The sequence below is a fragment of the Phascolarctos cinereus genome, unplaced genomic scaffold (genome assembly GCF_003287225.1).
Source record: "Phascolarctos cinereus isolate Bilbo 61053 unplaced genomic scaffold, phaCin_HiC Scaffold_3;HRSCAF=262, whole genome shotgun sequence".
Lineage (NCBI taxonomy): Eukaryota > Metazoa > Chordata > Mammalia > Diprotodontia > Phascolarctidae > Phascolarctos > Phascolarctos cinereus.
This window is the reverse complement of record NW_027555736.1, coordinates 54,030,021-54,056,685: the sequence shown is the minus strand read 5'-3', so window position 1 is coordinate 54,056,685 and position 26,665 is coordinate 54,030,021. Positions and strand designations below refer to the sequence as shown.

At 40.7% G+C, this 26,665-nt stretch overlaps 1 protein-coding gene across 1 annotated transcript; it reads right to left on the bottom strand.

Moving 5' to 3' along the window:
- Window positions 1-263: 263 nt before the first annotated feature.
- On the bottom strand, window positions 264-21,443 carry VDAC2 (voltage dependent anion channel 2). The gene is made up of 10 exons (XM_021006143.2): window positions 21,162-21,443; window positions 20,880-20,934; window positions 19,532-19,600; window positions 18,326-18,375; window positions 8,859-9,011; window positions 8,703-8,755; window positions 7,853-8,080; window positions 5,299-5,449; window positions 3,668-3,725; window positions 264-1,047 (listed from the first exon to the last, which is right to left on the bottom strand). Exons 2-10 carry the CDS (start codon window positions 20,908-20,910, stop codon window positions 956-958), a joined length of 885 nt encoding a protein of 294 aa, XP_020861802.1. The 5' UTR covers window positions 20,911-20,934; window positions 21,162-21,443; the 3' UTR covers window positions 264-955.
- Between the last annotated feature and the right edge of the window lie 5,222 nt (window positions 21,444-26,665).

Sequence of the window (26,665 nt, the reverse complement as noted above, 5' to 3'; positions counted from 1 at the left end):
TCTTCTCTACGTTACTACTAATCATCCTATCTGTTCAAACCACCCCTCTTTTCAATCACCTAGTACATCTTTGGAAATACCTGTAATGACAATACCTTACAGTCAATCCTGTATAGGTAAGGTGCAATACAACTCTTCTGAGCTAGATACTCAGGACCACTTCTTCAACTTTCCTTCTCTGTTGTTTGCTCTTATTTTCCACCCCTTCTTCAGATCCCAGCAATAATACACTTTAAAATTTGCAAAAACTTAAAACCAAAAAGTTGAAAACCATATATCCTCATATTATTTTATTCTTAAAAAAAATTTATGGGATTACTCTAAGGGCAAAGAGGACTTGTGGCACAGATATGAGTTGAGAGCTTGTGGAAAAATAAATTATAACCTAGACAACAAGGAGACCAAAGGGAAAGCTTGCAAATTGACTCATCTGACTCTAGTTATCAAAGCTTTAACTCTGCAAATATTTGGAGGCACAATTATGCATATTTGTTTTATTCATAATTTGTATTGTTCTGAAATGCCAAAAGTATTTCTAATGATGGTAAATTAACAAAATTTTTGTACCTCGTCTCAATATCCACTGATCCATCTCATCCAATGGTATTATCAAATTTGTTAAAAGGAACATAAAAACAAACATGCGCACAATTGCACAGTTTTCATAAAGGTCTATTTCATTATTGGTGGGTAGCGCCATTTAACAGTTAAATACATTTAAATAATGTATAGGTGACTGCACTACTGCAGCATTGGTAACTAGATAGATAACCAATTTAACTAGAGACCAACAAGTAACTGTCTAAATATTTAAAATACAGCTCTTGTTTGGATCATCCCTTGTTTAGATCATCCCTCTTAGGAAAAAAAAAAAGCCTGCTGGTCACACTGGAAATATATTTTAAGGCCAAATCTTCTGCTAGCTATCCCTTCCCCACAGGTTTCTTCGACTGTACTAAGCCTCCAATTCCAAGGCAAGCCCAAGCTTGTGACCTCCAGCATTGATGCTCTTCCCATCCACCAGGGCAGACAACGTAAGCTTCACACCTGCAAGGACATGAACAAAGACATGACACTTCCGACACCATTTCCTTCCTCCGGTTATCCCTCTTCAGCTTCTTTCTCTTAGTTCTCATTCAGCCAAGACAGACTTTCTAAATGCAATGAATACAAACGTAAGCCACCAGAGGGCGATTTGGAGCACTGGATTTCATCAGTGAGGGCAGGCATTCCTTCTACCATCCAAGAGAGATTTAAGTGTATGATCTCTGCTGGATTTAACAAAAACTGGGCCCTGTCCTTAAGGAGCATAGATTCTACTAGGGGAAGGCAGGAAAGGAATAAAACACAGAAGGAGGTGTGTATGCACAATGGTTTCAGGAAGGAAAGAGCACTAAGAAAACCCAGAGATCCAAGCTGGCTTCTTTCTCACGGTACAAAGCTGAGGAGCCCTCCAGTAATCAAGGGATCATCTAAGAGGCAGGTGTCTCCAAGGACAGGGAGGCAGTAGCTGGGATGCCAAGTTCAGGGAACAGCAAGCACAACAGTTTGGCAAGAACATAAGACTGTGCGGAATAAGCCTGGAAGAGTGGGCTAGAGTAAAAAAACTGTGAAGGGCCTGAAATGCCATGCCCAAGACTCATACTTTAGGAAAACTGTTTTGGTACCATGTAGAGAATGGACCAGAGAGGGGCAGCTAGGTGGCTCAGTGGATACAGCACCAGCCCTAAAGTCAGGAGTTCAAATCCAGCCTCAGACCAAACACTTGCCACTTACTAGCTGTGTGACCCGGGGCAAGTCACTTAACACCCCAATTGCCTTTAAAAAAAAAAAGGAGAATGGATCAAAGAGAGGAGAGACTACTAGACAGAAACCTAATGAAGATGCTATTAAAATCACCCTCGCAAGAAGTGACAAGAACCTAAATTAGGATGGTGGCCATGGGAATGGACAGAAGGGGATGGATTTGAGAGATCCAGTGGGTGACAGATACACAATCCTTAGCAAATGAATGGTTATCAGAGGGGGAACTGAGGAAGAACATGTTTAGAACAACTTTAAAGTTTCAAACCTGGGTAACAGAAATAGGCAAGTTAGGAAAGGGAGGAGAGGTGTTCAGGAGAAAAATAAGGAGTTGTTTTGGACACACTAAATTTGAGATGCCCATGGGACATCAGGACAGATATCTGGGCCTCACCAAATTCCCTCTAGACATGATAGCCATATGGAGTATCATCTACATGGACGTGATGAAGAAGCCCATTGAAAGTGATGAGATAGAGCCTTGAAGGATAACCATACGTGGTAGGACGTGGATAATAACGATCAGGCAAAAGAAACTGAGAAGCAGTAATGAAACCAGGAGAGAGCAGTGTTACAGAAACTGAGGAAGAGAACTGAACAGTACCAAAGGCTACAAAGAAGTCAAGAAAGATAAGGATTGGGAAGAAGTCATCAGATTTTACATCAAAGCTATTACTTAATCCTTGACAACAGCTTCAGTTATACACCAACTGTTGAGATCATACGTGTCAACAGGAGAGGTTATACACCAGTCTGCAAGGTGTTGAAAAGTGAGGGGAAGTTAAGGTAAGTTAGCTTTTTCTTGAACTTTTGGCTGAAAGGAAAAATACAAGATGAAAAGCTGAAAGTACAGCAAGGTCAAACAAGGCCTTTTTAAACACCTGGGGGACCCTCTAAAAATGTCTGTAGGCAGCAAAATGAGTCAGTATGTTGAGATTAAAGGGGTAAACTTCAGGAGAGAATGAGGAGAGTCACCTCTTAAAAGATTTCAGTGATGTTAAGAATGATGGATGAAGAGGAAACTCATCATGGATAGCCTCCATTTTCTCAGCAAAGTAAAAGGCAAAGTGTTCTGCTGAGAGGGAGGGAAATAGCAAAGGAGGCTTGCAGAAAGAGGTTTGGAAAAGCAGCTACATGGGGTACAAGATGGAACAAATTAGGGAAGAATAAAAAGATTATTTGGTGGTAATAAGAGCAAAATTGAGATTAGGTAAATTGTGACTGGATCCATCTGGATATTTCCTCCAGCATCAACGACCAAGCAGCAAGGTAATTAGGTACACAGGGATAACCCAGGGTTAGGACTCGGCAAAGCAAGAGTGCTAACAGGACAAGGAGTAAGGGATTTGAAAGAATGACAGTGTGCAGCTAAACTGGCTAATTACAGGGTTAAGACTGCAAAAAAAAAAAAAAAAGAAAAGAAAAAGGGTGTGAGACCACAGCAAATGTGAAACCAGTTAAGAAACTAAAGGCACCTTCTAGACAACCTATAAAGAGTTGCTGTAGCCAAAAAATACACTGTACAACAGCTAACATGGCAAAGAGTCTCTCTGTACTCGGTTCCAACACTAGGTCCATATTCAAAGACTTTCCAGCTTACGAGAAACTGTGAAGGTTTACACTAACCACCAGAGCAGAATTATCTCCACAAAATAAGGCAGAGTAGGTACTATGCTGTTTTTAAACATTTATGAGAAGAAAAATTTACAAATATTATGGTAATTTAGATTAAAGTTGGTAAAAAATGCATCAACATGGTTAATGTACAAAGATATCAGAACAGTATGCTGCTAAGAATCCTAAAATAGTCAGAAAACAGGATTTGTAAACTTGTTACCAAAGTTTATCAAATAAGAAAACTTACCAGGCCTCAGAGTCTGAGTATAACCCACACCAATTAAACTAGAATTGTTGACTTTTGCCTAGAAAAAAAAAGCAGCTGTGAGAAATTAGAAATGGAAAAATATCCCTTCTTTTTAGTCATTTCACAACATCCCCAAACAGGTTTGGGTGCTAAGCCAAACTTAACAAAAAATCGGTTCTCACTGATTCAGATGAAAAGCAGGCTGGACTTGCAAGTGCTTAGTTCACCTGACATCACTCAGTTTGTATTCACACATCGCACAGAACAGCTGTTCTATCTACCTGTTCACAAGTGTGCCCCAGAAGAGAAGTCTACCACAAACGGGTTTGATTTTTCTGCTCAACTGTACAATCTTAAAAACTAGAAAGAACATTAGAAACTGAGCCCTCCCCTTCCAACAGCCAAGTCCCACTAGAAGACTAAATACAAAAATTGAACCCTGTATAAGCACATCCATCTAAAAAAGTCTAGCTTTCTTTATGAGGTAAAATTTTACTACACCAGTATTTTTTTTAAAAATCTTCTCATTTAGATCAGATAATCATTCAGCAAAATCAGTACCGTGGGAACCATGGAATAGGCCTAAGTTTTAAACTAGAAAAAAAAATTTTAAATCTTCATAAAGAAAACAAAAAGAACAAAGCTAAAGAGACCACCATGAACCTCAGGAGTCACCCCACAGGGCATAAGTTATACCATATACTTGGATTTGTCCAGGCTAGGTATCAAAATGGGAACTGTCTTTCATGTTAATTTTGACATGTCGTGGTGACACAGGAGGACAACAGCATTTGACTACCTTATCTTAATCAAGTTCTAAGGTTTCTACTGCTGTGTAATGGAGAATATAATGGGAAATAATATTTACTATTTAGAGAAATAGTAAGACATAGTTCAATTACCCTATGAACTAAAAACACACACACTATTCACTCTAGAAAATTATTAATTTCTTTTTCCTGAAGTCTTAGGTCTCCTGTCTCTTGTGTTATTAGAGCAGAGTAAGTCTGAAATAAGATCAGCTAAAACTTGATAAATTACTACCATTCACTGTCATTGGGCAATTTTACTATTAGAAACAATTCATTCAGATGACATGAACTATTTCACTCCTAGAGCAATCATTCCCTGGTGAATTCCAGCTAATGAAAGGCACCTGTTTATTGTTGGAGCTGTTCAGCCACTGAAACACAGAGAGAGACAGAGAGACAGAGACAGAGAGACATACACACACACACACACACACACACACACACACACACACACACACACACACACACACACACACACACACACCCATCCCTCCCCAAGGCTCACAGCTACTTCTAGTATTATAATAAATAACATCAATGAATATTATTGTATTATTACAATAATACTAGTATTACTTTAGCTACATTATAAAAAGGTTAGTCAGGAAAAGTAATACTGTCTCTAAGGAAAAATAAATTCTGAATTTCAAGTGAACTTTTGGAACACAACTAGTTTCTAACTTGAGGGCTCCTTATGCTGTAATTAAAAACAAACACTTTGCATTATTACCTCAAGAAAAACTCAGTCTAACTGAGAATTCTAAGCTCCCCCCCCAAAAAAAAATCCCACATTTAAACCTGCCCCATAATATTACTTACAGAAATTGAAGCAGTGGAATCCAGCTGATATTTAGCTGCGATGCCAAAACGAGTGCAGTTGGTGCCTGATGTCCAAGCTAGGTTTACAGAAGTATCGAGATCATCACACACTTTCTGATAAATTGAACCTCCAAATTCTGTTCCATCGTTGCTGCAAAATGATTTTCACATTATTTAACATTTTGAAGATAAGACACTACTCACTGCCACTGCCCCAGTCCAAAGAACAGACATCAGTTTTAAGTGCATCTGAGACAAATGCTACAACCATTTTTAAGTATAAGACTGTGCTCTCTGGATATATTTGACTATTAAATACACAACCAAGAAAATTTTTACATAAGGCTATTTAACAATAAAGCAAAAGAGTTAAAATGCATACTAGTGCTTTAATAAACAATTTAAAAGCATTTATTAAAAATGTTATGTTTGAGTAGAAAATAAATTTCTATTTCTGGTGCAAAAGTTTTGTCAAGCTAACTGAAAAACATCTACCATCAAATCTCAGAGTTGGAAGGAACCTCGGAGGTCGCCATCCACTCCAACTCGTATCTGAAAGAATCCCCTTTATAACTAAGCAAACGCTCACCCACGTTTTACGTGAAAACCTCTGAGGAAGCTCACATCACAATCTTTACAAAATCACTGACAACGAATGATCAGTATCACATCTACCAGTTCTTTGAGTATTGTGAGAAGTACTAAGAAGAGAGAGACTGAGCACCTGAGCCTAGGGACCTAAATCTACCCAAATCACCTAGATGCTCCTTACCATCACACTATGTCTTTGGCTCAAGTTTCAATGCCCCATTTAGCCATCAGATTCTCTTTGGAAGAGAAAATGGAAACAAAGGGTTGAGTAGTTCTTCCTTCTCTCCATTATCGACGATAATTTTCCCATTACTCATGGAGCCCTAATTCTGTCCCTGCTTTGATCCTCGTTCTCTCAACACAGCTAAAATAAAGTTGAGAATTACTTTTTGTTATCTTGAGCTCTTCTCATCAGCCTCAAATAGTTTTGTCCTTTACTTAGTGCCTATGACACCAACCTCACAGGCCATGTCATTTTTAGATTCATCCTGTTCCCTACCCTTGCTTCTGTCTTCTGGGCATCTTTTAAAAACCTAACTTGGTGAATGACATCCTTGCAGTCTCTTTTTCCTCATTAGAAGCTTTCATCTGGTATCTTGAGAATTCTTTTCTTGACACTGCCCCCTCCCAATCTCTCCTGCAAAGGCCACCTCTAAAGCTCCGTTCTATCTCCTCTGGCATTTAGCTGGGTGGAGATAGGCAAGAAGATTTTTTGTCTCCTTTCAGCTTAAAAGCTTCATTAGACAGTGTCAGGCACTTTTTAGCTGTGTGACTGAGCAAGTCATCACTTAACCCTGATTGCCTCAAAAAAGAGCTTCATTAGATTTGTATGACTCCAGGGCAATTCATTTTGCCTGTCCTTGCTAGGTGCATTCTGTCTCTAGCTAAGACCACATTTTTCATATATTTTAAGCTGAAACTCAGAAGTCTAAATTCTGTTCTCAGAAACTCAACTTCTTAACCAGGTAATTCACTTCCCAAATTTGCATTTTCTCATAAGCCCTTTCCTTTGAAGCATCAGCATTAATGATGAAAACACTGCTATGCTCCTGAAGGGTTTCAGTTTTCGCCCAAAAGCAACTGCTCTTTCCCAATGCTCTCTCTGGCACTATGGTTTGTGGCCACAAGAACCAGAAGTGGGTGGCAGTCTTATTAGGTACAACAAAGTAGGAAAAGTTCTCTCTGTCATATCCTTAAGACATACCAGAAAATGACAGCAAACTTTCTTACAAATGTCTTATCACTGGTCTGCATTTTCCTATCACAAATGGAAAACACAATGAGATTTCAGTCAAGTGAAATGTAGCAGGGTGGCAGAATTAGCCACTCCTGGGAAGCCAAAGCTTAAGATGAAAAGAGCATTTCTTCTTTCAGCACTGAATCTGAATTTAGATTTTTTTGTCCTGCCTTCTTTATATGTTAAACCCAACCAGAAGAGCCACCTCACTTTATGGAGATTTGTACAAATAGCAAATGATGAAAAAGTGAGTACTCTGTGTGACTAGAAAAGTTTTATTTTTTATTTTTTTTAAGGATAGGGACAAATATTGGATTGGTGTGATTTCATTGAATACGGGACTTCCAAGTGAGGAAACACCCTCTCCCAATGTGAGTCATCACCTCCTCTGCAACTTAAAGATTATGAGGTTACCTCCAGCACTCAGAGGTTAAGTGACTTACCATGGGTCGCAGCTGTGTGTGCTCAGACCTGGGACTTAATGCAAGCTCTCGGCTCTGTCTGCTATGCCACACCACTCTTTTTAAAGATGTGTGAATAGGGGCAGCTAGGTGGCGCAGTGGATAGAGCACCAGCCCTGGATTCTGGAGGACCTGAGTTCAAATCCAGCCTCAGACACATAACACTTACTAGCTGTGTGACCCTGGGCAAGCCACTTAACTCCAACTGCCTTGAATGAATGAAGAGTGAAGATGTGTGAATAAAACACCCTAAGGAAATACTTACACATTAGTGTGCAGTTGGAAGTCTCCAGTCCTGTAGCCCACTGCAAAGTTATTCCTTGTTAACTTTGACTTCGCACTATCGAAGGTCATCTGGTAGCCAGCAAGCCAGCCTTCATAACCAAAAACGGCTGACCCATGAATCGCAGGTCCAGCAAAATCAAAGTCAATGTCACAGCCAAGGTTTATACACTCCCGTTTATAAGCAGACTTTATTTTTCCGCTTTTCTTTCTGGAAAAAGAACAGATCCAAAATTTATTCCACTGTAAACTCTCACATATGCAAACAACATTATTAGAAACATGAAAAAAGGACAAAAAATTATTTAAAGTTTTAACTACTTGAAATGTAACTGATCGATGAGAAGATAAGCTGAATACCCGTATTATAATCAAGCTCAGTGAAGTGAATCGAAGCAGAGCAAAAGAGGACCCCTACTGCTAGGGGGTTAGGTCAAGTCAACCAACAAACATTTATTAATTGCCGATTGTGTTACAAGAACAGGGTTAGAGCTGAAGATACAAAGAAGGACAAAAGATGATCCCTGACTTCAAAGAGCTCACAAAGTAAGGTTTCTAATAATAATAATGAGACTTCTCACTATTGGGAAGGATTTTTTTTAAGTAGAGGTAACAAGAGAATCAAAAAAGCTTCTTGTAAGCATATACAAAATTAGCACCGTATCAAAAATCAGGCACAAACTTTGATTCAGGCCAATGATACTAAGTAGTTGTAACTTAAGGAGAAGAACAATGGTTTTCCACTTTGGCAGATGAGCAATTTATCATGAATTTAAAGTGCATTTTTAACATACTATTTTTAATTCAAAAAACAAGAAAACACACATAGTTACCCTGTGTTTGGTGAGAAGGTAGTATCAAATGTCAGCTTCAAACCTTGACAAATCTATTTTGAAGGGAGAAAAGGAACTAACTCAGATTCATGTGGTTTTGCAAATAAAGAATAAACATAACTTAGACACACTAAAAAGATGTAAATTGTCTGTTACCTGATCTTCAATTGCGATTTCGGTTCCCAGAGTGTTATCAGTGTTCCATTTTTCTGTGAAAGTCAGACCATACTCACACCATTTATATTTGGTCTCCAAAGTCCCACTAACTTTACCAGTGTCTGTATTAGATGAACCCGATGATGAGAATTCCTATTAAGACAGTAAATTCTTTTCATGAACTTGCCATACCTAGGAGTAAGCTGCTTAATTAAAAATAAAAACCTAAATGGTAGTGTACTTTGTCTTCTCACCTTTTTACCCTAACAGCTTGAGCATTACCTCCTTTTTTTTTTTTATACCTTGTATTAATTTGCTAAACCATATTTTAAGGGCACAAAGAACTGCCAGATAAACTTTCCTTTTTTTTTTTCTTTCCTTTTATGGTGAGGCAATCAGGGTTAAGTGACTTGCCCAGGGTCACACAGCTAGTAAACGTCAAGTGTCTGAGGCCAAATTTGAATACAGATCTTCCTGACTCCAAGGCTAGAGCTCTATCCACTGTGCCACCTAGCTGCCCCCAGATTAACTTTCAAGTAACTGGCTGCCAATTATTTCTAGAACTTCTAACCAGTTAACTAACTACATGTTATAACATAAACATTAATTGTAAAGGAGAAAGAAATCTAAGCATCTCCCCTTTTTGTTTTTAACATGTAGCAGTATGTATACATATTATACCTATACATCAAGAGATACATATAAATACGTTTATAGCTATCTTCAAATATAAGTATATGGAGGGCAGCTAGGTGGCTCAGTCTGGCCACTAGCTGTGTGACCCCGGGCAAGTCACTTAACCCTGACTGCCTTGCAAAAAAAAAAGTATATGGAGATACAGATACACAGAGAAGTATAACTGAGTGCTACTGATAACAGAACATTTCTGCTATGAAAAATTAATAATCCTCAAATACTATTACTATAATATGGAATCCAAATCCTTTTCTGAGCTTCACCAACGATTTTGTCAGTAATCATTAAATAATTCAACATAGGAAATAATATATATTATTTTCTTGCTATCAAAATTATTTCTAGATGAAGATATTCCTTCCTTGGACTCCGTGTTATCACGTGTAAAGTGAGGGTGTTGGACTAAATGATATTTAGGAGTTTAAAGTCTATCTTCTTTGCCATTCAGTTATTCTATCACCTTCTCATATTCAAAATAGGGACTCAAGACTTCTCTATATTGTTTTAAACACCCACTAATAATAAAGGCATTTGTTCACTTGTAGGTACAATTAAAAAACCCACGCTTCTCCCTATAATAAAAAACTCACGTTTTAAAACCAATTTTTCCAATGATACCATGTAGCTATAATATAATCTTATAATGCTGCAGTCTTTCTAATTACAGGTCACACAAAGAATAATGGAAAGACTCATAATGAGCACCAACAAATAGCACCGTATTATCAACAACAAATTATGCACAAGAAATGGCATAAAAGATATCAAAAGAGATATATGGTCCTGAAATCAAGACTGGCTGTGGTCCTGTAGCAAGTGAAAGATAAAAGATGAGCAGCTTGAACGTTAAGAGACCCCTAAGCAGTCTCCTACTACAGGGATCTATGAAAGGATTGGACGATAATCATAAGAACGAGATATACAGACGAAATGCACACTAGTCAGATTACAGATTCAATGAAGTACTTCAGTACAATGAAAAACAAACCTTTCCAACTGGTTTTTACATCACGATTAAAAAGATAATTTATTTCATATTAATGGATGGGAGCAATGGTATAGATAATTTAAAATAGCACCCGAGAAAATTCCTACTTATATTATCATATTCACATTCCTCAGTCTTTAGTTTGGACAGTCACTAAAATGAATACTACTTCAATCAACTGACAAGCACATTTAAGTGCCTACTCTGTTAAGAAGCCGTGCAAAATGTTATGATTTCTTACCCTGTCACTGTCCTTGAGGAACTGAAATTCTACAGCAGGTGGGTGAGAGGTACACAAGAAAAAAAATACATTAAAATATTAGTAGGTGTAAGGAATGACAGGCACAATGGAAAAAACTGAGTCTAGGAAATGAGGAGAGAACACTTTCTCCTTACATGGAAGATGAACCTCCTGAGATGAAACTTGACGGAAGAAGATTCTGAGAGGCTCAAAGAGTACCTTCCAGGAATGGGGAATAGGCCTGTGATAATGGACAGAGGGAGGTATAAAACAGTAGTACAGTCTATGTGATAACACAAAGTCTGTGAAGTGGTGCACTGTCAAGTAAGAATGAAAAGGTCGACTGGAGTCGGCTATGGAAGGCCTTAAATGGCAGGCAGAAGAGTTAATGCAGAAGTGGGACAGACACTAGAGATAGAGAATACAGCAAATACTGTCAGATGTGGTCACTGTATTGGCTGGTTTTGCTGAAATGCTTTTACTCCTTTTCTTTCATTTTTAATCTTTATTATAAGGGACAATCTCCCAGGTAGGGAAAAAAGAAGGAAATATTTGGAAATGAATATTGATACGAAAACAGAATCAACAAAATATCTTTTAAAAAAAAAGAAAGAAAAATGCCAAGCTGAGGCATTTGTATTTTATCTTAGAGACAACAGGGTATCGCAGATTATTTTGAATAAGGGAGTGATACACAAGATCAGCATGATATATAGTGAACATGAGCACCGGACCTGGAGAAAACAAATGGGTTCAAATTCCCCTTCTGACATTTCTAACTGTGTGGCTAAATGCAAGTCACTTAATCTCTCTAATCCTCAATTTCCTCATCTGTAAAATGGAAGTGATAATAAAGCCCAGAAAGCACTTTGTAAGTTTTAAGATGCTATACAAATGTCAGCTACTACACTTCTACAACCTCTGCCTTTTGGAAATTACTTTAGCAACTGTGGAAAACAGATTGGCAGAGAAGAGAAACAGGTCAGATAAATGCTTAGGAGACTACTCCCAGGAGTTTAGGACTGAAGGGATGAAGCCATGAACCAGTGCAGTGACTGTGAATGGAGAGGAGGAGACAGATACTGAGAAGATTAAACTGATTATGTATCATTTTTTATTGATCCTATTTACAATTAGCTGATTTTGTCCTACAATTGTTTAAGTCATGGTTGCTGTTTCTGAACTCAGTTCAGAATTCAGCTGGCTTGTAAAGGGTCAAGTTTAGAAATTCAGTTCTGTTGCTAATCACTGTTCTACTCTTGCCTCAAGGAATTCTATTACCACTGCAGGACACAGGTGGATACAAGAGAGTCCTCATTTTGATCTTTCTCTTTTCTCTTCATTTTCAAATCTTGTGTGTTGATTGTACTTCTACAACATCTCAGGCATTGTCACAAGTGAAATTAAACCAAGGCACCTTTCTCTGAGCAAGTTAAGTTTTATAAGAGGGTCCTAAACCTATTAATAAAGGGATCAATGGCTGCCTCATTTTCTAGCCAGTGACTCCCCCTTTTATAGATTTTAGGGAAGCACAGAAGAGAGTAGGTAGCATGGGGCTGATGACAACATGGGGTTACAGAGGTAGAGGTGTGGGGAACCACATGATGGGCCAGAAGTAGGGAATGTGGGGCTACCAACAACCCCTTTCTGTGACTGAAACGTTCACTGTTTGAGTCCACCTGGGAAAGTCCTATTTGCTTCAGTTCCTCCAAAAATGAGGACACACTAGAAGGAAACGGCACCACTCCAACCTTTGCCAAGAAAACTCCATGGATAAGCCCATGGGGACACAAAGAGACATGACTGAACAACAAAATGTGACAAAAGCATCATTAGGTTCTGGGCATACAGAGACTGAAAGGAAACTTTCTCTGTCTTCAAGAAACTTATGTTCCACTGAGACAATATATACAGAAGTAAATAAAAGATTCTGAGTACAAAAAGAACACAGCAACTGGAAGGGATAATCAATTAACAAGTATTTATTAAGTACCTATTATGGCACTCTGCTAGGCACTGTGAGAAACAAAAACAATGAATGAAATAATCCCAGAAGGGAAGCCCTCACAGTGGAACTGGGTCTCTAAGGAATATAAGGATTCTGAGACAAAATATTAGCTAATAAAAGCAATAGGAAGCATTTCTACAACACCTGAAGGTTTGCAAAAGTACTTTACAAATATTATCTCATTTTATCCCAACAATCTTGAGAATTAGGTGGTTTTATTGTCCCCAGTTCTAAAGATGAGGAAACTGAGGCAAGCAGAGAGTAAGTGACTTGCCCTGAGTCACACAGCTTTGTGTCTGAGTCTGGATTAGAACTCAGGTCTTCCTGAACCCATTTCCAGCATTCTATCCATTGTACAACCTGGCTGTCTCAAAAATGCAAAAGGGTGGGGCAACTAGGTGGTGCAGTGGATAAGAGATCCAGCCTTGGAGTCAGGAGGACTTGAGTTCAAATCCAGCCTCAGACATTTGACACTAGCTGTGTGACCCTGGGCAAGTCACTTAACCCCAATTGCCTCACCAAAAAGCAAAAAAAAAAAAGGGAAGAAAGCTTTTGCAAATGCACAGAACTGGGACCTGGAATGCTGAGTTTAGGGAACACTAGTGGTCTCTGGATAGAATGGAGTGTATATAAGGAGAAGTAATGTGAAAAATGGTGGGAAAGGTAGGATAGGGACAGACTAAGGATGTTGTCTATTATCCTGGAGGCAATGGAAAGCTGTTGAATGTTTTCAGAGTGGATAACTGATATGGACAGAGTATTTGGTGTCTTAGAAACATTATTGTGGTAGTTGTGTGCAAAGGAAAGAGACCAAAAGAAAAGAATTGTTAGGAAGCTAATACCGCAGTGGAGGAACAAAGTAATGAGGTCCTGATGGCAGGGTGGTAGACATGTGAGTGCAGACAAGAGGACTGAGGGGAGCAGCCCAGTAATAGTGGAAAGGGTTCTAGACTAGGAATCCAAGAACTCAAAATTCGATCCTGACAATACTACTTATTTCTGGTGTAATCTTCTATATGAATTGCTCTGGGTCTCACCAATAAATTGAGGAATAGGACTAGAGGATGGCCGAGATCCTTTTAGACTCTAAATTGATGAATCAAGTTGTAAACAGATTGGATAGAGGGATGAGGTGAAGTAACAAACCTAAGTAACTGGAAGGAAGACAGCCCTCAACAAAGAGTCACTCTGTATGAACTCTGATCATCATAAAATCAACCACAATTCCAGAGGCCTGATGATGAATAATGCTAGTCCTCCTGACAGAGGTGATAAATTCAAGGTACAGAGTGAAATATTTTCGGACACAGTCAACATAGGAATGTTTTCTTTGATAGGTGTCTATGCTATAAAAGTTTTGCTGTTATTTTCCCCCCCAAATGAATGGAGGAGTCAGGAGATAGGCAGGAAGGGAGGGAGGGAAAAGAGTGAGGAAAGGAACGGAGCATCAGTGAAGCATGATATCGACAATCAGAGCAGCTTTGAAAACTACATGTTGAATTCATTTTAGAGTGTCCCAAAAAATCTTAGTTCAGTTTTAAGCTTTCATGGTGATATACTTAAAGTGAAAACTGTACTTAATAGAAACTCAAAATTTTAATAAACCTTTTTCTGTTTATATATGGAAATAATCATTTTAGTTCAGATTAAGTTTTTTAAATAGCCAAATAGCAATGTCTGGAGGTGTGAGGTTTTAATTTTGAGGGAAAGAGGTTAAATTCTGTTTGGGAAATGTATAAATGAGAAATGGAGCTGCAAAGAGAGATTAGGCCAAGATTTTTGGATTTGGGAGTTATCTGAACGAATGATAATTGAATTTGTGGCAGTAGACAAGATCCCCAAGAGAAGGATTAAGACACAACACCTCAAAACAGAGTCTTGGGGAACCACTCATCCAGGGAGAAGGATGATCTAGCAGAAAATGAGATGCAGCAGCCAGACAGGAGTGGTATGTCACAGAAACCAAGGTAGGAAATGATATCTAGGAATAAGTAGTCAACAGATGGAGAAAAACCAAGAAAACGGCACTGAGAAAAGGTCATGTGATTTAGCAGTTGAAATGGCTAACAACCTTTGAGAACAGTTTCGGTGTAGTGGTGGGGTCAGAGGTCAGACTGCAAGGTGGTGAGGAAGTTAAGGCAGGTAGGACTTTGACAGTGACAGGTAAAAAAGACAGGAGGTCTTTTGGAATGACTGCTAGGTCAAATGAAAGCATATTGAAAATGTAATCAGCTTCATGACAGGGATTGTTGTTCCATTTATTGAGGGTCTACTCCTGTGAGCCAGTCAGGGCTTTACAAATATTACCTCCTTTCAGCCAATGTTTTACACATTCCAGAATACGCAAAGATCTGTGCTTTTACTACTACAAGAGGTAACTCAAGCTACCAACAGGCAACTAAGTAGAAAAGTCCTGGGGAGTTGCCTGAGGCAATTTCCTCAGGGTCTCCAGGCTGGTAAGGAAAGATCCACATCTGGGCATCTCTGATTCCAAACTTAGTACTCTACTGACACCCAGCTGCCTCTGCCTTGCACACAGTAGAGACTTGCTAATTCTTTGCTGAATTGTTGATGGAGAGTCCTGGGCATGTTTTTAAGCACATAATCCTTAGGCTATATTACTTCACAGGATCACAGATCTAGAGCAGGGAGGGATCTTAGAACCTATCTAGTCCAATCCTTTTCATTTTTACAGATGAGGAAACTGAGGCTCAGAAGTTATGTGACTTGTCTATGGTCACAGAGCTACTGGCAGAGGTAGGGGACCTGACCAAGGCCTTCTTAAATTTAGCACTCTGTCCACTACACATCATACTCTACCTATCTCTGCCTCCTTATACTGATTTTAAACAAGAGGGATCAAAAACTGGCCCTATTGCAGCCCACAACACTCCCTAACCTGGCCCAAACCAGATTTAAATGTAACTGGGAAATATTTAACAAAATAAATAAGATACAGTAAAACATAGGTTATGCTACATTTTATAATCAAGTCAATATGCAAGCGAAGGGATATTTCCACACTAATTAGTGGCCCTCCTTTCTGTGTGAGTGTGACATCACTGATTTTAACTGTGGGTATGAATTTAAATTTATCCCATTTTTCAGACCAGAAGTTCATGGCACTTAAAAAATGAACAGGTATCATCACACTCCCTCTTACCCTAAGATAATACTTACAGTGCAAATTCAAATTTGAGACAGTATATGAATGGAGAGTCTTAGATTCTCTTAATTCCCACAGCAATCTCATTCACCAAGTCAGTTCATCAGTGCACCTTAAAGACCCTGAACAAAAAGCCATAGGGATCCAAGAAACACTGACAAGCTTCCCTTCTCACAATCCAATCCAGCTTCCTTCCACAGCACATTTTTGTTGGTCAGGTAACCCAGAGAGAAAAAAGGCAGCTAGCTAGTGACTCATCCATATTGAAACAAAAAATACAGTAAAATAATCTAGAGTAAATACTTCCTTCAAGCTCCAAGTCCCATACTTCCTCAGAGAAGCCATCCATCCAGCAATGATGAGCTAATTCCACCCCTCAATGAGATTTTCTTTGCCTAGGGCACTTGTCTTTCTTTACTCACTACAGCACAGGATCCCAACAATAACTCATTTGTGTAGGACTTTCAAGTTTTACTTTCCTCAAATTGCTTTCCTCAAAACTCTATATAAGGTACTACTGCCTCCATTTTACAAACAAGTAAGCCTTAACTTAATGAGATCAAAAGTCAAAGAACCAAACGTCAGTCAAGATTCACATAAACCCAGGTCTTTGAGTGCAGTGTTCTTTCCATCCTATCAAAATAAATTGGTTTTTTATAGCTTCATATTTGTACTCCTTATTTCTGCTACTAGCTTAAGGGTAGAGGCTGTTTTCTGTTTCTTTTCACTTCCTCTAAAATATCGTGTTTATTTTGGCAAACATACAATAGATATTTAATAAATGCTAACTGGTTTGTTTTAAGTAACATGAATTTGAAGTTAACATTTTTCAGCTGACTTGAAATTTATCCTAACTTGTGGGGCTGCCAATCTGAGGACACTTTCCATAGAAAAAAAGCCCTGTAATGCAGTAGGAGGCAAGACAACGGGAAGGGAGGCCCTGGGAGGTTAAATTATTTTTTCAATATCACATAGGAAAGCAAGAATTTCAACCCAGGTCCTGTGACTCCAAACCTAGTATACTGTCCACTACACTAAACTGCTCATCATCACGCAGCAAAATAAAACTCAAAAACCTCTAGTGCAAAACAATCACTTTCTACCTTTGGAAAACCAAAATTATAGTTGCACATCCTGTACTCCCAATTCTTGGTTATTCATACCAAGATTATCAGCATTGTGCTTAACTGACCACATAGCTCACACAAAACCTCATATGCCCAGGATGGTCCTTGGACTCTTGCGATTAAAGAACATTAAATTTGTTACAAATTAGACAGAAAGCAGGAACTAGCTATTGATATTGTTCAGTCCAAGAAAAAAATTTCAGAACAAATCTGAAACTGAAGAATAATCAGTATAGGTGATAATTATTTCCAAAGGGCTAATTATCCACTGACAGGAACTCATTCAACCAGGAAATATTGCACATATCCATACAAATACCTATTCATAGGCATTAAAATTAGAAGGAACCTTAGGAATCATCAAGTCCAACCTCCTCTCTTCACAGACAAGAAAACCAAAGCCCTGAAAGGTCTTTGACCGGTCACCAACATACCAATCTAACAAATAAATTTTGCCACAAGCAATACTGACCAAAAGCTTAATTTCTTGAAGTGAGGAAAACCACCTTCAAAACTAAATGCTCAGATTTCCCTTCTTAAATAGTTCTGCAGATTAAAAGCCCTTATTCTATTAGCCAAAATGTTTCTTTAAAAAAAGCATGAATTGGGGCAGCTAGGTGGGCAGTGGATAGAGCATTGGCCCTGAAGCCAGGAGGACCTGAGTTCAAATCCGGTCTCTGACCAGACACTTGACACTTACTAGCTGTGTGACCCTGGGCAAGTCACTTAATACTAACTACCTAAAAACATAAAAATTTTAAAAAAACATAAATTAAACTAGATCTCTAACCCACCAAAACGTATATTTCTGTAAATTCATTTGGATATTAAATCTTCCCCACAGACTAGAGCCAAAACAGGGCTTTTCCACATGTGTATCAAAAAATAGCCTACTCAAATTAACAAGTACTTATTAAGCATCTATTTGCCCAACACAGGAGTGGGGAAGGGGGAAGGGAGACAACAAAAGTAGTTTATAACACAATGTCTAACCTGGAGGAGTTAGCAATCTTAATTGGAGTAACATAATTTTAAAAGTAATGGAGAGCTTTAGATATATGGACGGGAAATGGCAAAAGTCCAACTCCGCAAATTAGAAATCATATCCAATCTCAAGAGAAATCAAGCAAAGAAAACATTTCTGCCTCTGCTTTGGCAGGAAAAAGATTCAGATAAATCATTTTAGGGTTGCTATATGATATAAACATATATCAACAATTAGATATGTAATAAACACTTACCACTCCACTGCAGGATTTTGTTTTCACATCCAGTTTCACCAACCCAAAACCTTAACAATAAGTTTGAAAAAAAGAATCATAAAAATATTCTAGGTTGTATAAAATAAGTACAAGAATAGATTTACTTATTAAATCATGAATCACCTACCCAGCAAAGTCAATGGTTAAAAACAAAGAATTCATGCATATTCCATAGGTATTCAAATGTTTGCTGGCAATATATAACATTTCAGTTAACTTTTGCTATAACTGCACTGGACTGGTGGAATTGATAAATACCTGCTCAAAAATCCTATTGTGTCTGATGGCTCATTGTAGTATGTCAGTGACCCTAGGGTCTCCAAGGCTTTGTCAGCAAAATGCAAGCTCTAACATGCGCTACCAAGCTGGAAAGGCTTGGAATTGACTACAGTATTTGTCCAATAAGGACCAGCAAGCCAAACGGTAGAGAGGGGTCATCATCAGATTAACCACCTGGGTAATAACTCTTCTGGCCTCAGCCATTCACATACTGTCTATCTAGGAAGGCATGAAGGGGTTGTAATTTGTGACAAAAGCACTCACACCAAATATATCTACTTGAAGTATTAAACTAACATTTTTATGACAAGACTAATGTTTTTCTATAGCATTGGCACAAAAGCGCTTTCTTACATACAGAAAACAACCATTTAACTCAATTTTAACCTTGAGGTAGATTATAGTTTATTTACAGTACAGACATCCATTCTAAATGTAGAATTTTGCCTAATTCTAGAGTGTCTAACTGACCAGAGGAGTCATGAATTTTCAAAGAAAAATTTACTTTACTGTAAGAAGCCTTCATTACTAACTTTCCTAAAGTCAAGAGTGGTTAAGAGTCCACAATTCTAAAAAGTTTGATCTATAAAATCAGACCTGGCCTAAAAGAGAAGGAAAAATTTCAGGATAGAGCTCAACATGGTTTATTTGGCAAGTTGTATATTTGGAGAAAAAAAAATTAAATATCTGGACTTGAAGGTAAAAGAGAATAGCACACATATTGGTTGGGGTTTTTTTTAATCTGACAGGGTAGCAGGAAGGTTGTTATTAATGGATACTTCATAGTAGAGATAAGAAAATAGGATAATTTGTGAAAATTCTTTAGATCATTATATAGTTCACTTTTTTAAAAAAAATATAAGTATATAGGGATTCATCACTTTATGTTTTAAATTAAGTTCTTACCAAATCCTTTGTTGAAAATGTCTTTGGCAGCTTTGCCAAGATCAGCATACGACGGAGGAATACACATTGCTGGTAGAAAAAAAAAAACAAATAGTATTAGTTCTTTTCTTTCTTCCATCCAATTCCTGCACATAGAATATACAGAAGCAGTAAACCTAAGTGATGGTTAACTTGGTACTGGCTCTTGGAAAAAAAAAACAACCATTCATATATTCCATTGCAAATTTAGTTCTTCAGGTTTTTCCGCCCAAATAAATATTGTTCAAGTTTTAAAATACTAATTCGACTGAACCTGGGGGCTGCTCATTGTTCTCAAACCATACCTTATTTCAAAATACAGGGGTTTAAGGTAACTACCAAAAACGTTGAAAATTCCTCAGAAGTTATTATGGATGTGCAAGTTCCTATATTTAGTATATATTTACTGTTATTTTTCTACTTCCAGGTGCACTGCTACACAGTGAGTTAAAAGCACCACAAAACTCTGCATGGTTTCAACAAAATAATAAAGAGTAAATCTTAAATAGGAGGTTTATCCAACTCCCTTACCTGGCTTAGCTCAAACAAGGTTGAGGGAAGAAGGGAAATAGATGGCAGATAGAAAAGACAGACAATGACTATTCAGGTGACTTTAAACATCGATATTTAGAGAAGATCAACTCAGTTTCACTTTGAAGAGTTAATGGTGATGACTAAATTCACTACAGCCGACCCTCCGGCAGGAAATCTAAGCACTTAAGACCTGCCCATTCATTCATTCATTCATTCATTCATTCATTCCACAAAGCAGTTTCCACGCCCTTCCTCCGACACTGCATGACCTTGTTCTCTCACAAGGTGGACTTTCAGTTTCTTACAGAAAAATTCCTCGTGTATCACAAGCCTATGCATCTCTTCACTAACTCATGCAAGTTTAACTTAAAAAACAAACCCCACAGGTTTTCCCCACGAGCCTTCCGTTTTCCCCTAAGCAGCATTACCCGACACGTGACAGAGCCGGGGCCTTGGTCTGCCCTCCCTCCGCAGGCATCCATCCCTCTCCCCCCTCGCCCCTTCGCAGACCCCAGACCCCGCTGGCGGCGCTAGGAAGGGGGCCGCTTCCGGGTCCACCGGTGCCTCCTGCACCCCCGGAGACCGGGGTGTCGGCCTGGGGCCCCCCTCGAGGGTTAATACCCAGGGTAAGGAGGCACGGCCGCGTTCGGCGACTCCGAATTAAGAAGCCCCGGGCTCGCCTGCTCCAAAGCGCTTCCGGCCGTGCCCTCGTCCCGGACTCTGCCAGGAACAGGCCCCCGGCCGGCCCCACGCCGCCCCGCGGAGCCCGCCCAGCCCCCGGCCCAGCCCCACTTACACTGACGCTGATACTCGTCCAGGTACGACATGGCGAGGGCGAGGAGAGGGCTGACCTGCGGGGAAGAACGCGAGAAGCAGTGTCAGCGCGACCCGGGGGAGCGGGGCGGGGCCGGGAAGAGTGGGCGTGTGGCCGCGGCCCGGGGCGCCTCAGGCCGCTCACGCCCCCCAGCCGGCGCGGCCATCTTGGAGGGGCCCCGCCCGGGCCCGGCGCGGCCCGGGGGCCGTAGGCTGCGGTGACTCCGGGCTGGGCCCGGGCGGGCCCGGGGCGGGGCAGCCATACCTGGAGGTCGGGTTGGGGCCGCCGGCGTTCCGCTCGCTGCTCGGGCCGATCGCCGCACTCGGGCCCGGGGGGTAGCTGTAGCGGCTGGAGGGCGAAGTGAAGGAGACACCGCAGTTCCGCCCGCCAGGACCCCGCCGCGGCCCCCCGCGGCTGTCTCCCGCGCCGGCTCCTAACCGCGGCCGCCCTCCGACTGCTCCGACCGCCGGAAGACTTCCCTCCCGCGGCCCGAAAACCCGCCACTCCCGCTCGGCGAAGGCCGCCTCTGCGTCGGCGTCCCAAATACCCGGAGGGCGCGGGGACGGCGATCAGGCAGCAGCGAGGGCAGCCCGGGCGCAGAGGGGGCGGGGAACGGCGGGGGGCCGCGGCGCTTGGGGCGGGGCGGGGCCGGAGCGCGCCCGGGGGGAGGGGAAGGGCGGGGCCGAGGGGGGTTTACGTGCGCCGAGGCCCGCCTCCCGCCCCTCCCACCCTTAATTCTGTGAGCACGTAGGGCAGGTCTCACCCAGGGAGAGCCAGTGGCGGGGCGGGGCTCCCCTACCCTTGCACTTCCCTACCTTCGGCCCGCGGAGCCCAGCCCCCCTCCCTACGGTCACGTGGTGGGAAGACCGTGACGTATGCCCTGGAGATCTGGATTCGAAACAAGCCTCCGGGGCCGTATGAGCCTAGTGTTCCTTTGTCTGACTGCAGGGCTATTTACATAATAGCTTTTACACAAGCTTACGTGTTTGTGGCCAATAATAATAATGATGATAATAACAATGGCCAGCTTTAACTTGGCCCTCTTAACTTGGGTAAAGCACACATTTAAATTAGTTTGATCTCTGGGAGGTTGGGGCAACTATAGTACCCATTTTGCAGATGAAGAGACTGAGTCACAAAGTTTAAGTGACTTGGGGGGATGGTCACACTAGTGTTTACTAGTAAATTTCTGAATCAGGAATTAGAGTTTATGATTTTAGAAAAGAGGCCTGGGGAGCAGCTATGTGGTGCAGTGGATAGAGCTCTGGCCTTGGAGTCAGGAGGACCAGAGTTCAAATCCAGCCTCCACACTTACTAGCTGTGTGACCCTGGGCAAGTCACTTAACCCAATTGCCTCACTATAAAGCAAAAAGAAAAGAGGGTTGGCAGATGTCTAAGCGGTATTTGCTTAACATTCATGGGCATGTTTCCATACCCTAATCTGAAATGAACTGGCCTGAAAGCATTTAACAGTTCACAGAACCTGCCTAGATGCCTGTGAACCACCTAGGTGGTACCTAGAGCTTGTGACAACTCCCCACCTGTCTGTCACTCCATGGCCCAAAGAAGAGGAATGGGGTCCAGAATTTTTTTTTAAATGTCCCTGCCACTCAAATCATCCAAGTTCCACCCTAGACCACGGTTTGATCTCACAGATTCTACGCCTGCCTCACCCCGAGACTCTCCCAGGGCAACCGCTCCCTGAACTGAAACTCTGGGCAATTTTTTAGGGTTAGAATATATACTTGTCTTGGGCGTGCTCCAGAGCTTCGGATTTCTTCCTTTGCCCTCTCCTCCCCTGCTTACCCAAGGATAATAATAATAACAGCTGACTTAAAATAGGCTATAAGGTTCGCAAAGCATTTTACAGGCTTTTTATCATTTGAGTCTCTCAGTCCATTTTACAGATGTGGAAACTGAGGCTGAATGTGGCTAAATGACTTGCCCCAGAGTCACATAGCTAGTAGGTGTCTAAAACCTGGTTAAAGTTCAGGTCTTCCTAGTCCAGAAAAGTGCATCTGCTATGCCATGTCATCTCACCTTCTATACCTAGTTCCCCCTCTGACCAGAGGGTTCAGGTCTGCCATGATGATACAAGCTGCTTCAGACTTCTCCACTTTTTTCTGGGAGATAAGATTTGTAGTTTTGCATCTCCCATGATGTTAACTGCATCCCTCTGGCTATAAAACAAGGTTGTCCTGGGTCCCTCTTGCTCTAAATGTAAGATTTTGAAAAATGCTTTTTTTTTTTACAACTTCATTCTGAAACAGGAAAAGAAGATTACCAGTTCCCACAAGCAAAGGTCCAATGGATCTCCCCTTGGGAGGCATAAATCCAGAGCATTTCCTAAGGCACCAGCAGGGCTTTCAGTTTTTAAAAGATCAAGTATGAGGCATGAGATGTAACCCTGGGAAGGAAGATGTCAGGAACAGCTCAAAGATCTTACTATTGTACAAGCAGCTTGTCTAAGACAAAGAACTCACCTGTCCTTGGTCATGTCCAGTGGAAGAACAGGACAGATGAGGCCGGGGTAACAGGCTGAGAACGCACATATACACACACTTACACACACATACTACTGTGTTAACCTTGAAATGCTATGTAAATGTTTTACCATTGTTATAATTTTTTTAAAAGATCACAAATAAATTATCCACCCCAGTTATCTAAAATAGAACTGATCCTCTTAGCTAAATTCATGTAACCACCTCCACACTCTTCTCAATTTCTTTCCTCCTGACAATCTATGTGTGTTTAGGGAATGTAAACTCATTGTAATAATGATTTAAGCTAACATAATTAGGAAGGTAACAGATGCTGGGGAAAGACATAACTTGCTATTCTGTGGCCAAGTAGAAACATTTGAATGATTTCTACTTGGATATCTCTCACCAGCACCTCAAACTCAGCATGGATAAAAACTGTCCTATAGCTCCCTCCACCTTTAACCTACTCTTAACTCCAGACTTTTCCGCTTCTCTTAAGGAACACCCGGCCAAGATGGTGGAGTAAGAAGTAGCTCTCAGCATCCCAGAAAATATCTCCCCAGGAAAAACCCTGGAACAGCTGAACCAGCAGAAAGACGGGGTGCAGCAGTCCTGTAGCCCAGGAAGCTTGAGGGATTGCTGGGAAAGGCCCCTCTTGCCCTGGGGGAGGGGGAGCAGTACAGAACTGGACCCAAGGTCTAGAGTCTAGTCTAGGGAGGCTTCACTTCCCTGGACAACTCTTTGCCCTACCTTATGTCAGTCAGCAAACATTTATTAATCACGTAGTATGTTCCATGCCTTGTGCTAAATGCCAGGGATACAAAGAGGAAAAAAACAGTCTCTGCAGTCAAGAAGCTCATCATCTAATGGGGAAGGCAGTAAGCAAACAAATATATACAAACAAGCTATATATAGGAGACTTAGAAAGCAAACAAAAGACACTGCAATTAAGAGGTGTTGGGAAAGGCTTCCTGCAGAAGAGAGGATTTTAGCTTGGCCTTAAGGGGAGGCCAGAGATAGAGATAAGGAAGGAGAACACTGGAGGACAACCAGAGAAAATGCCCAAGATCAAGAGGTGTAGCGTCTTCATGGAATGGCCAGGAGGCCAGTGTAGCTGGCTTGAAGAGTGCATGGAGTAAGGTGTGAGAAAACTAGGTAGGTAGGAGGGAGCTAGGTTGTGAAGGGCTTTGAACACCAAATGGAGGAATTCAAGAGATGTTGAAAAAGTGTCCACAAGCTTTGGCAAGAAATTGAATTTCGGGGGGGGGTGAAAAAGAGTGAGGAGTTCAGGATAACTCCTGGGTTTGAGCCTGAGGGATTGAGAGGATGGTGTTGCACTCTCCAGCAATAGGGAAGATAGGAAGGGAAAGGGTTTGTGGGGAAGATAATGAGTTCTGTTTTGGACATAATTGAGTTTAAGATTTCTACTGGATAGCCACTTTGAGACAGCTGAAAGGCAGCCAGAGGTGTGAGATTGGAGGTCAGCAGAGAGATAGGAGGATAGATAGATTTGAGAATCAGCAACATAGTAATTAAGTAATTAATTAAGTCCATGGGAGCTGATGACATCACCAAGTGGAGTAGTCTAGAGGGAGAAGAGTAGAGGGCTTAGAATTAGAACTCTGAGGAACAGCTACAGTTCAGTGACATCACAGAGGGCGTCATCTGAAGGGAGAGACAGACAAGGATAGTCAGATACCAGGAGAGAGTGGTATCCCAAAAATCAGAGAGAAGAGAGTATCAAGGCAGAGAACATGATCAACAGTGTCAAGGGCTGCAGAGAGGTCATTCATGGTATGGTGGACCACAGCAGGCTTAGAATTCATTATAAAGTCACAGGTTTATACAAGAAAGGGCCCTCAAAGGTCATAATTTAGCTCAGAGATCTTAGCTTTTCTATGTCATGGCCCCCCTTTGGCAGTCTGGGAGAGCCAATGGACCACCCCTGAGAATAATGTTAGTTATCACAGTTTTAAAAAGTTAGAACCGCAAGAAAAGAACCCCCAGTCTAGTTAAACCCCCTGATTTTACAGATGAGGAAACTGAGGCCCATAGAAATTAAGCCAAGATTCAAACTCTGGCCCTTTGGCTCCAAATCTGGAGCCCCTTTCTTACACTGGCATGCTTTATTACAACCTATCCTATTAGTCTTTACTCAAAAATCTTCAATAGCTTCTCGTTTTCAACAGAATCAAATCCAAATGTAGTCCGGCATCAAAGGCATACTTTTCCAGCCTTCTGTCAAAAACCATCAATGTACCCTATGGCTGTTCCATGCCCTAAATGGTTGACTGCCTGGCTCATTCTGTCCTTTGACTCAACATGACCTCTCTGCAATTTCTGCTGGCCAACCCATTCTTGGAAGTCCAATTCCAATGCCTTGTCTTCCACAAAGCTTTACCTGATCAGTCACCAGATGTGATCTTTCCTTCCCATGGGCCCCCCCATAGCACTTTGTACTGCTCTAATGGTAGAAATATCTACAATCTCAGATATGCAGATGGCACCACTCTGATGGCAGAAATTGAAAAAGAATTAAGAAGCCTCTTCATGAGGTTGAAAGAGGAGATTGTAAAAACTGGCTTGAAGCTTAACATTAAAAAAAAAATTCATTTTGCAACTTTCATATGAAAGTCACCATGCAAAGCTCAGGATGTACATACAAAGACAGAAAATGAAAGTCTTAATAATCTTCTAATAAGTATAAAAGTACAAATCCTGAAAATGAAAGGAGATAAAATTTAAAACAGAAAGACTATTGAGATGAATAAAAGAAGCCATTTTGAAAAATGACCAGTAAAAAAGACAAACCAATTAAGTAATTTGGTTACACAGGAGAGAAAAAGGAAAACCAAGTTACCAAAATTAAAAATGAGAAAGAATTCACAATGGAGAGTAAGTAAATAGCATCATAAATTACTGACAACAAGTATATTTCGATTCAGTGCAATAAACATCAAGAGCCTACTGTGTGCCAGCATTGTACTAAGTGCTAGAGGTACAAAAAGAGGAAAAAGACAGTCCCTGCCTCCATGGAGTTTATAATCTAATACAGGAGACAACATGCAAACAAATATACACAAAGCAAACTAGATACAAAATAAATAAGAAAATAAACAAGAGAGGGACAGCACTGGAATTAAGGCTTCCTGTAGAAGGTGGAATTTTAGCTGCGACTTGAAGCCAGGAAAGTCAGTAGTCCTCTGTCGGGCATTCTATCTACCAGATCTAATCCCTTAAATCTATTCATCACTTCCACTTCATATGCATAAGGAATGTTAT

Excerpts from the sequence above, each read along its gene's own strand:
- VDAC2 (XM_021006143.2), bottom strand. The coding sequence starts at position 20,910 with ATGTCGTACCTGGACGAGTATCAGCGTCAGT. Across the intron at positions 18,376-19,531 it reads CATTTTCAACAAAGGATTTG|GTTTTGGGTTGGTGAAACTG; the intron begins GTAAGAACTTAA and ends CTTATTGTTAAG. Across the intron at positions 9,012-18,325 it reads CAAAATCCTGCAGTGGAGTG|GAATTCTCATCATCGGGTTC; the intron begins GTAAGTGTTTAT and ends CTGTCTTAATAG.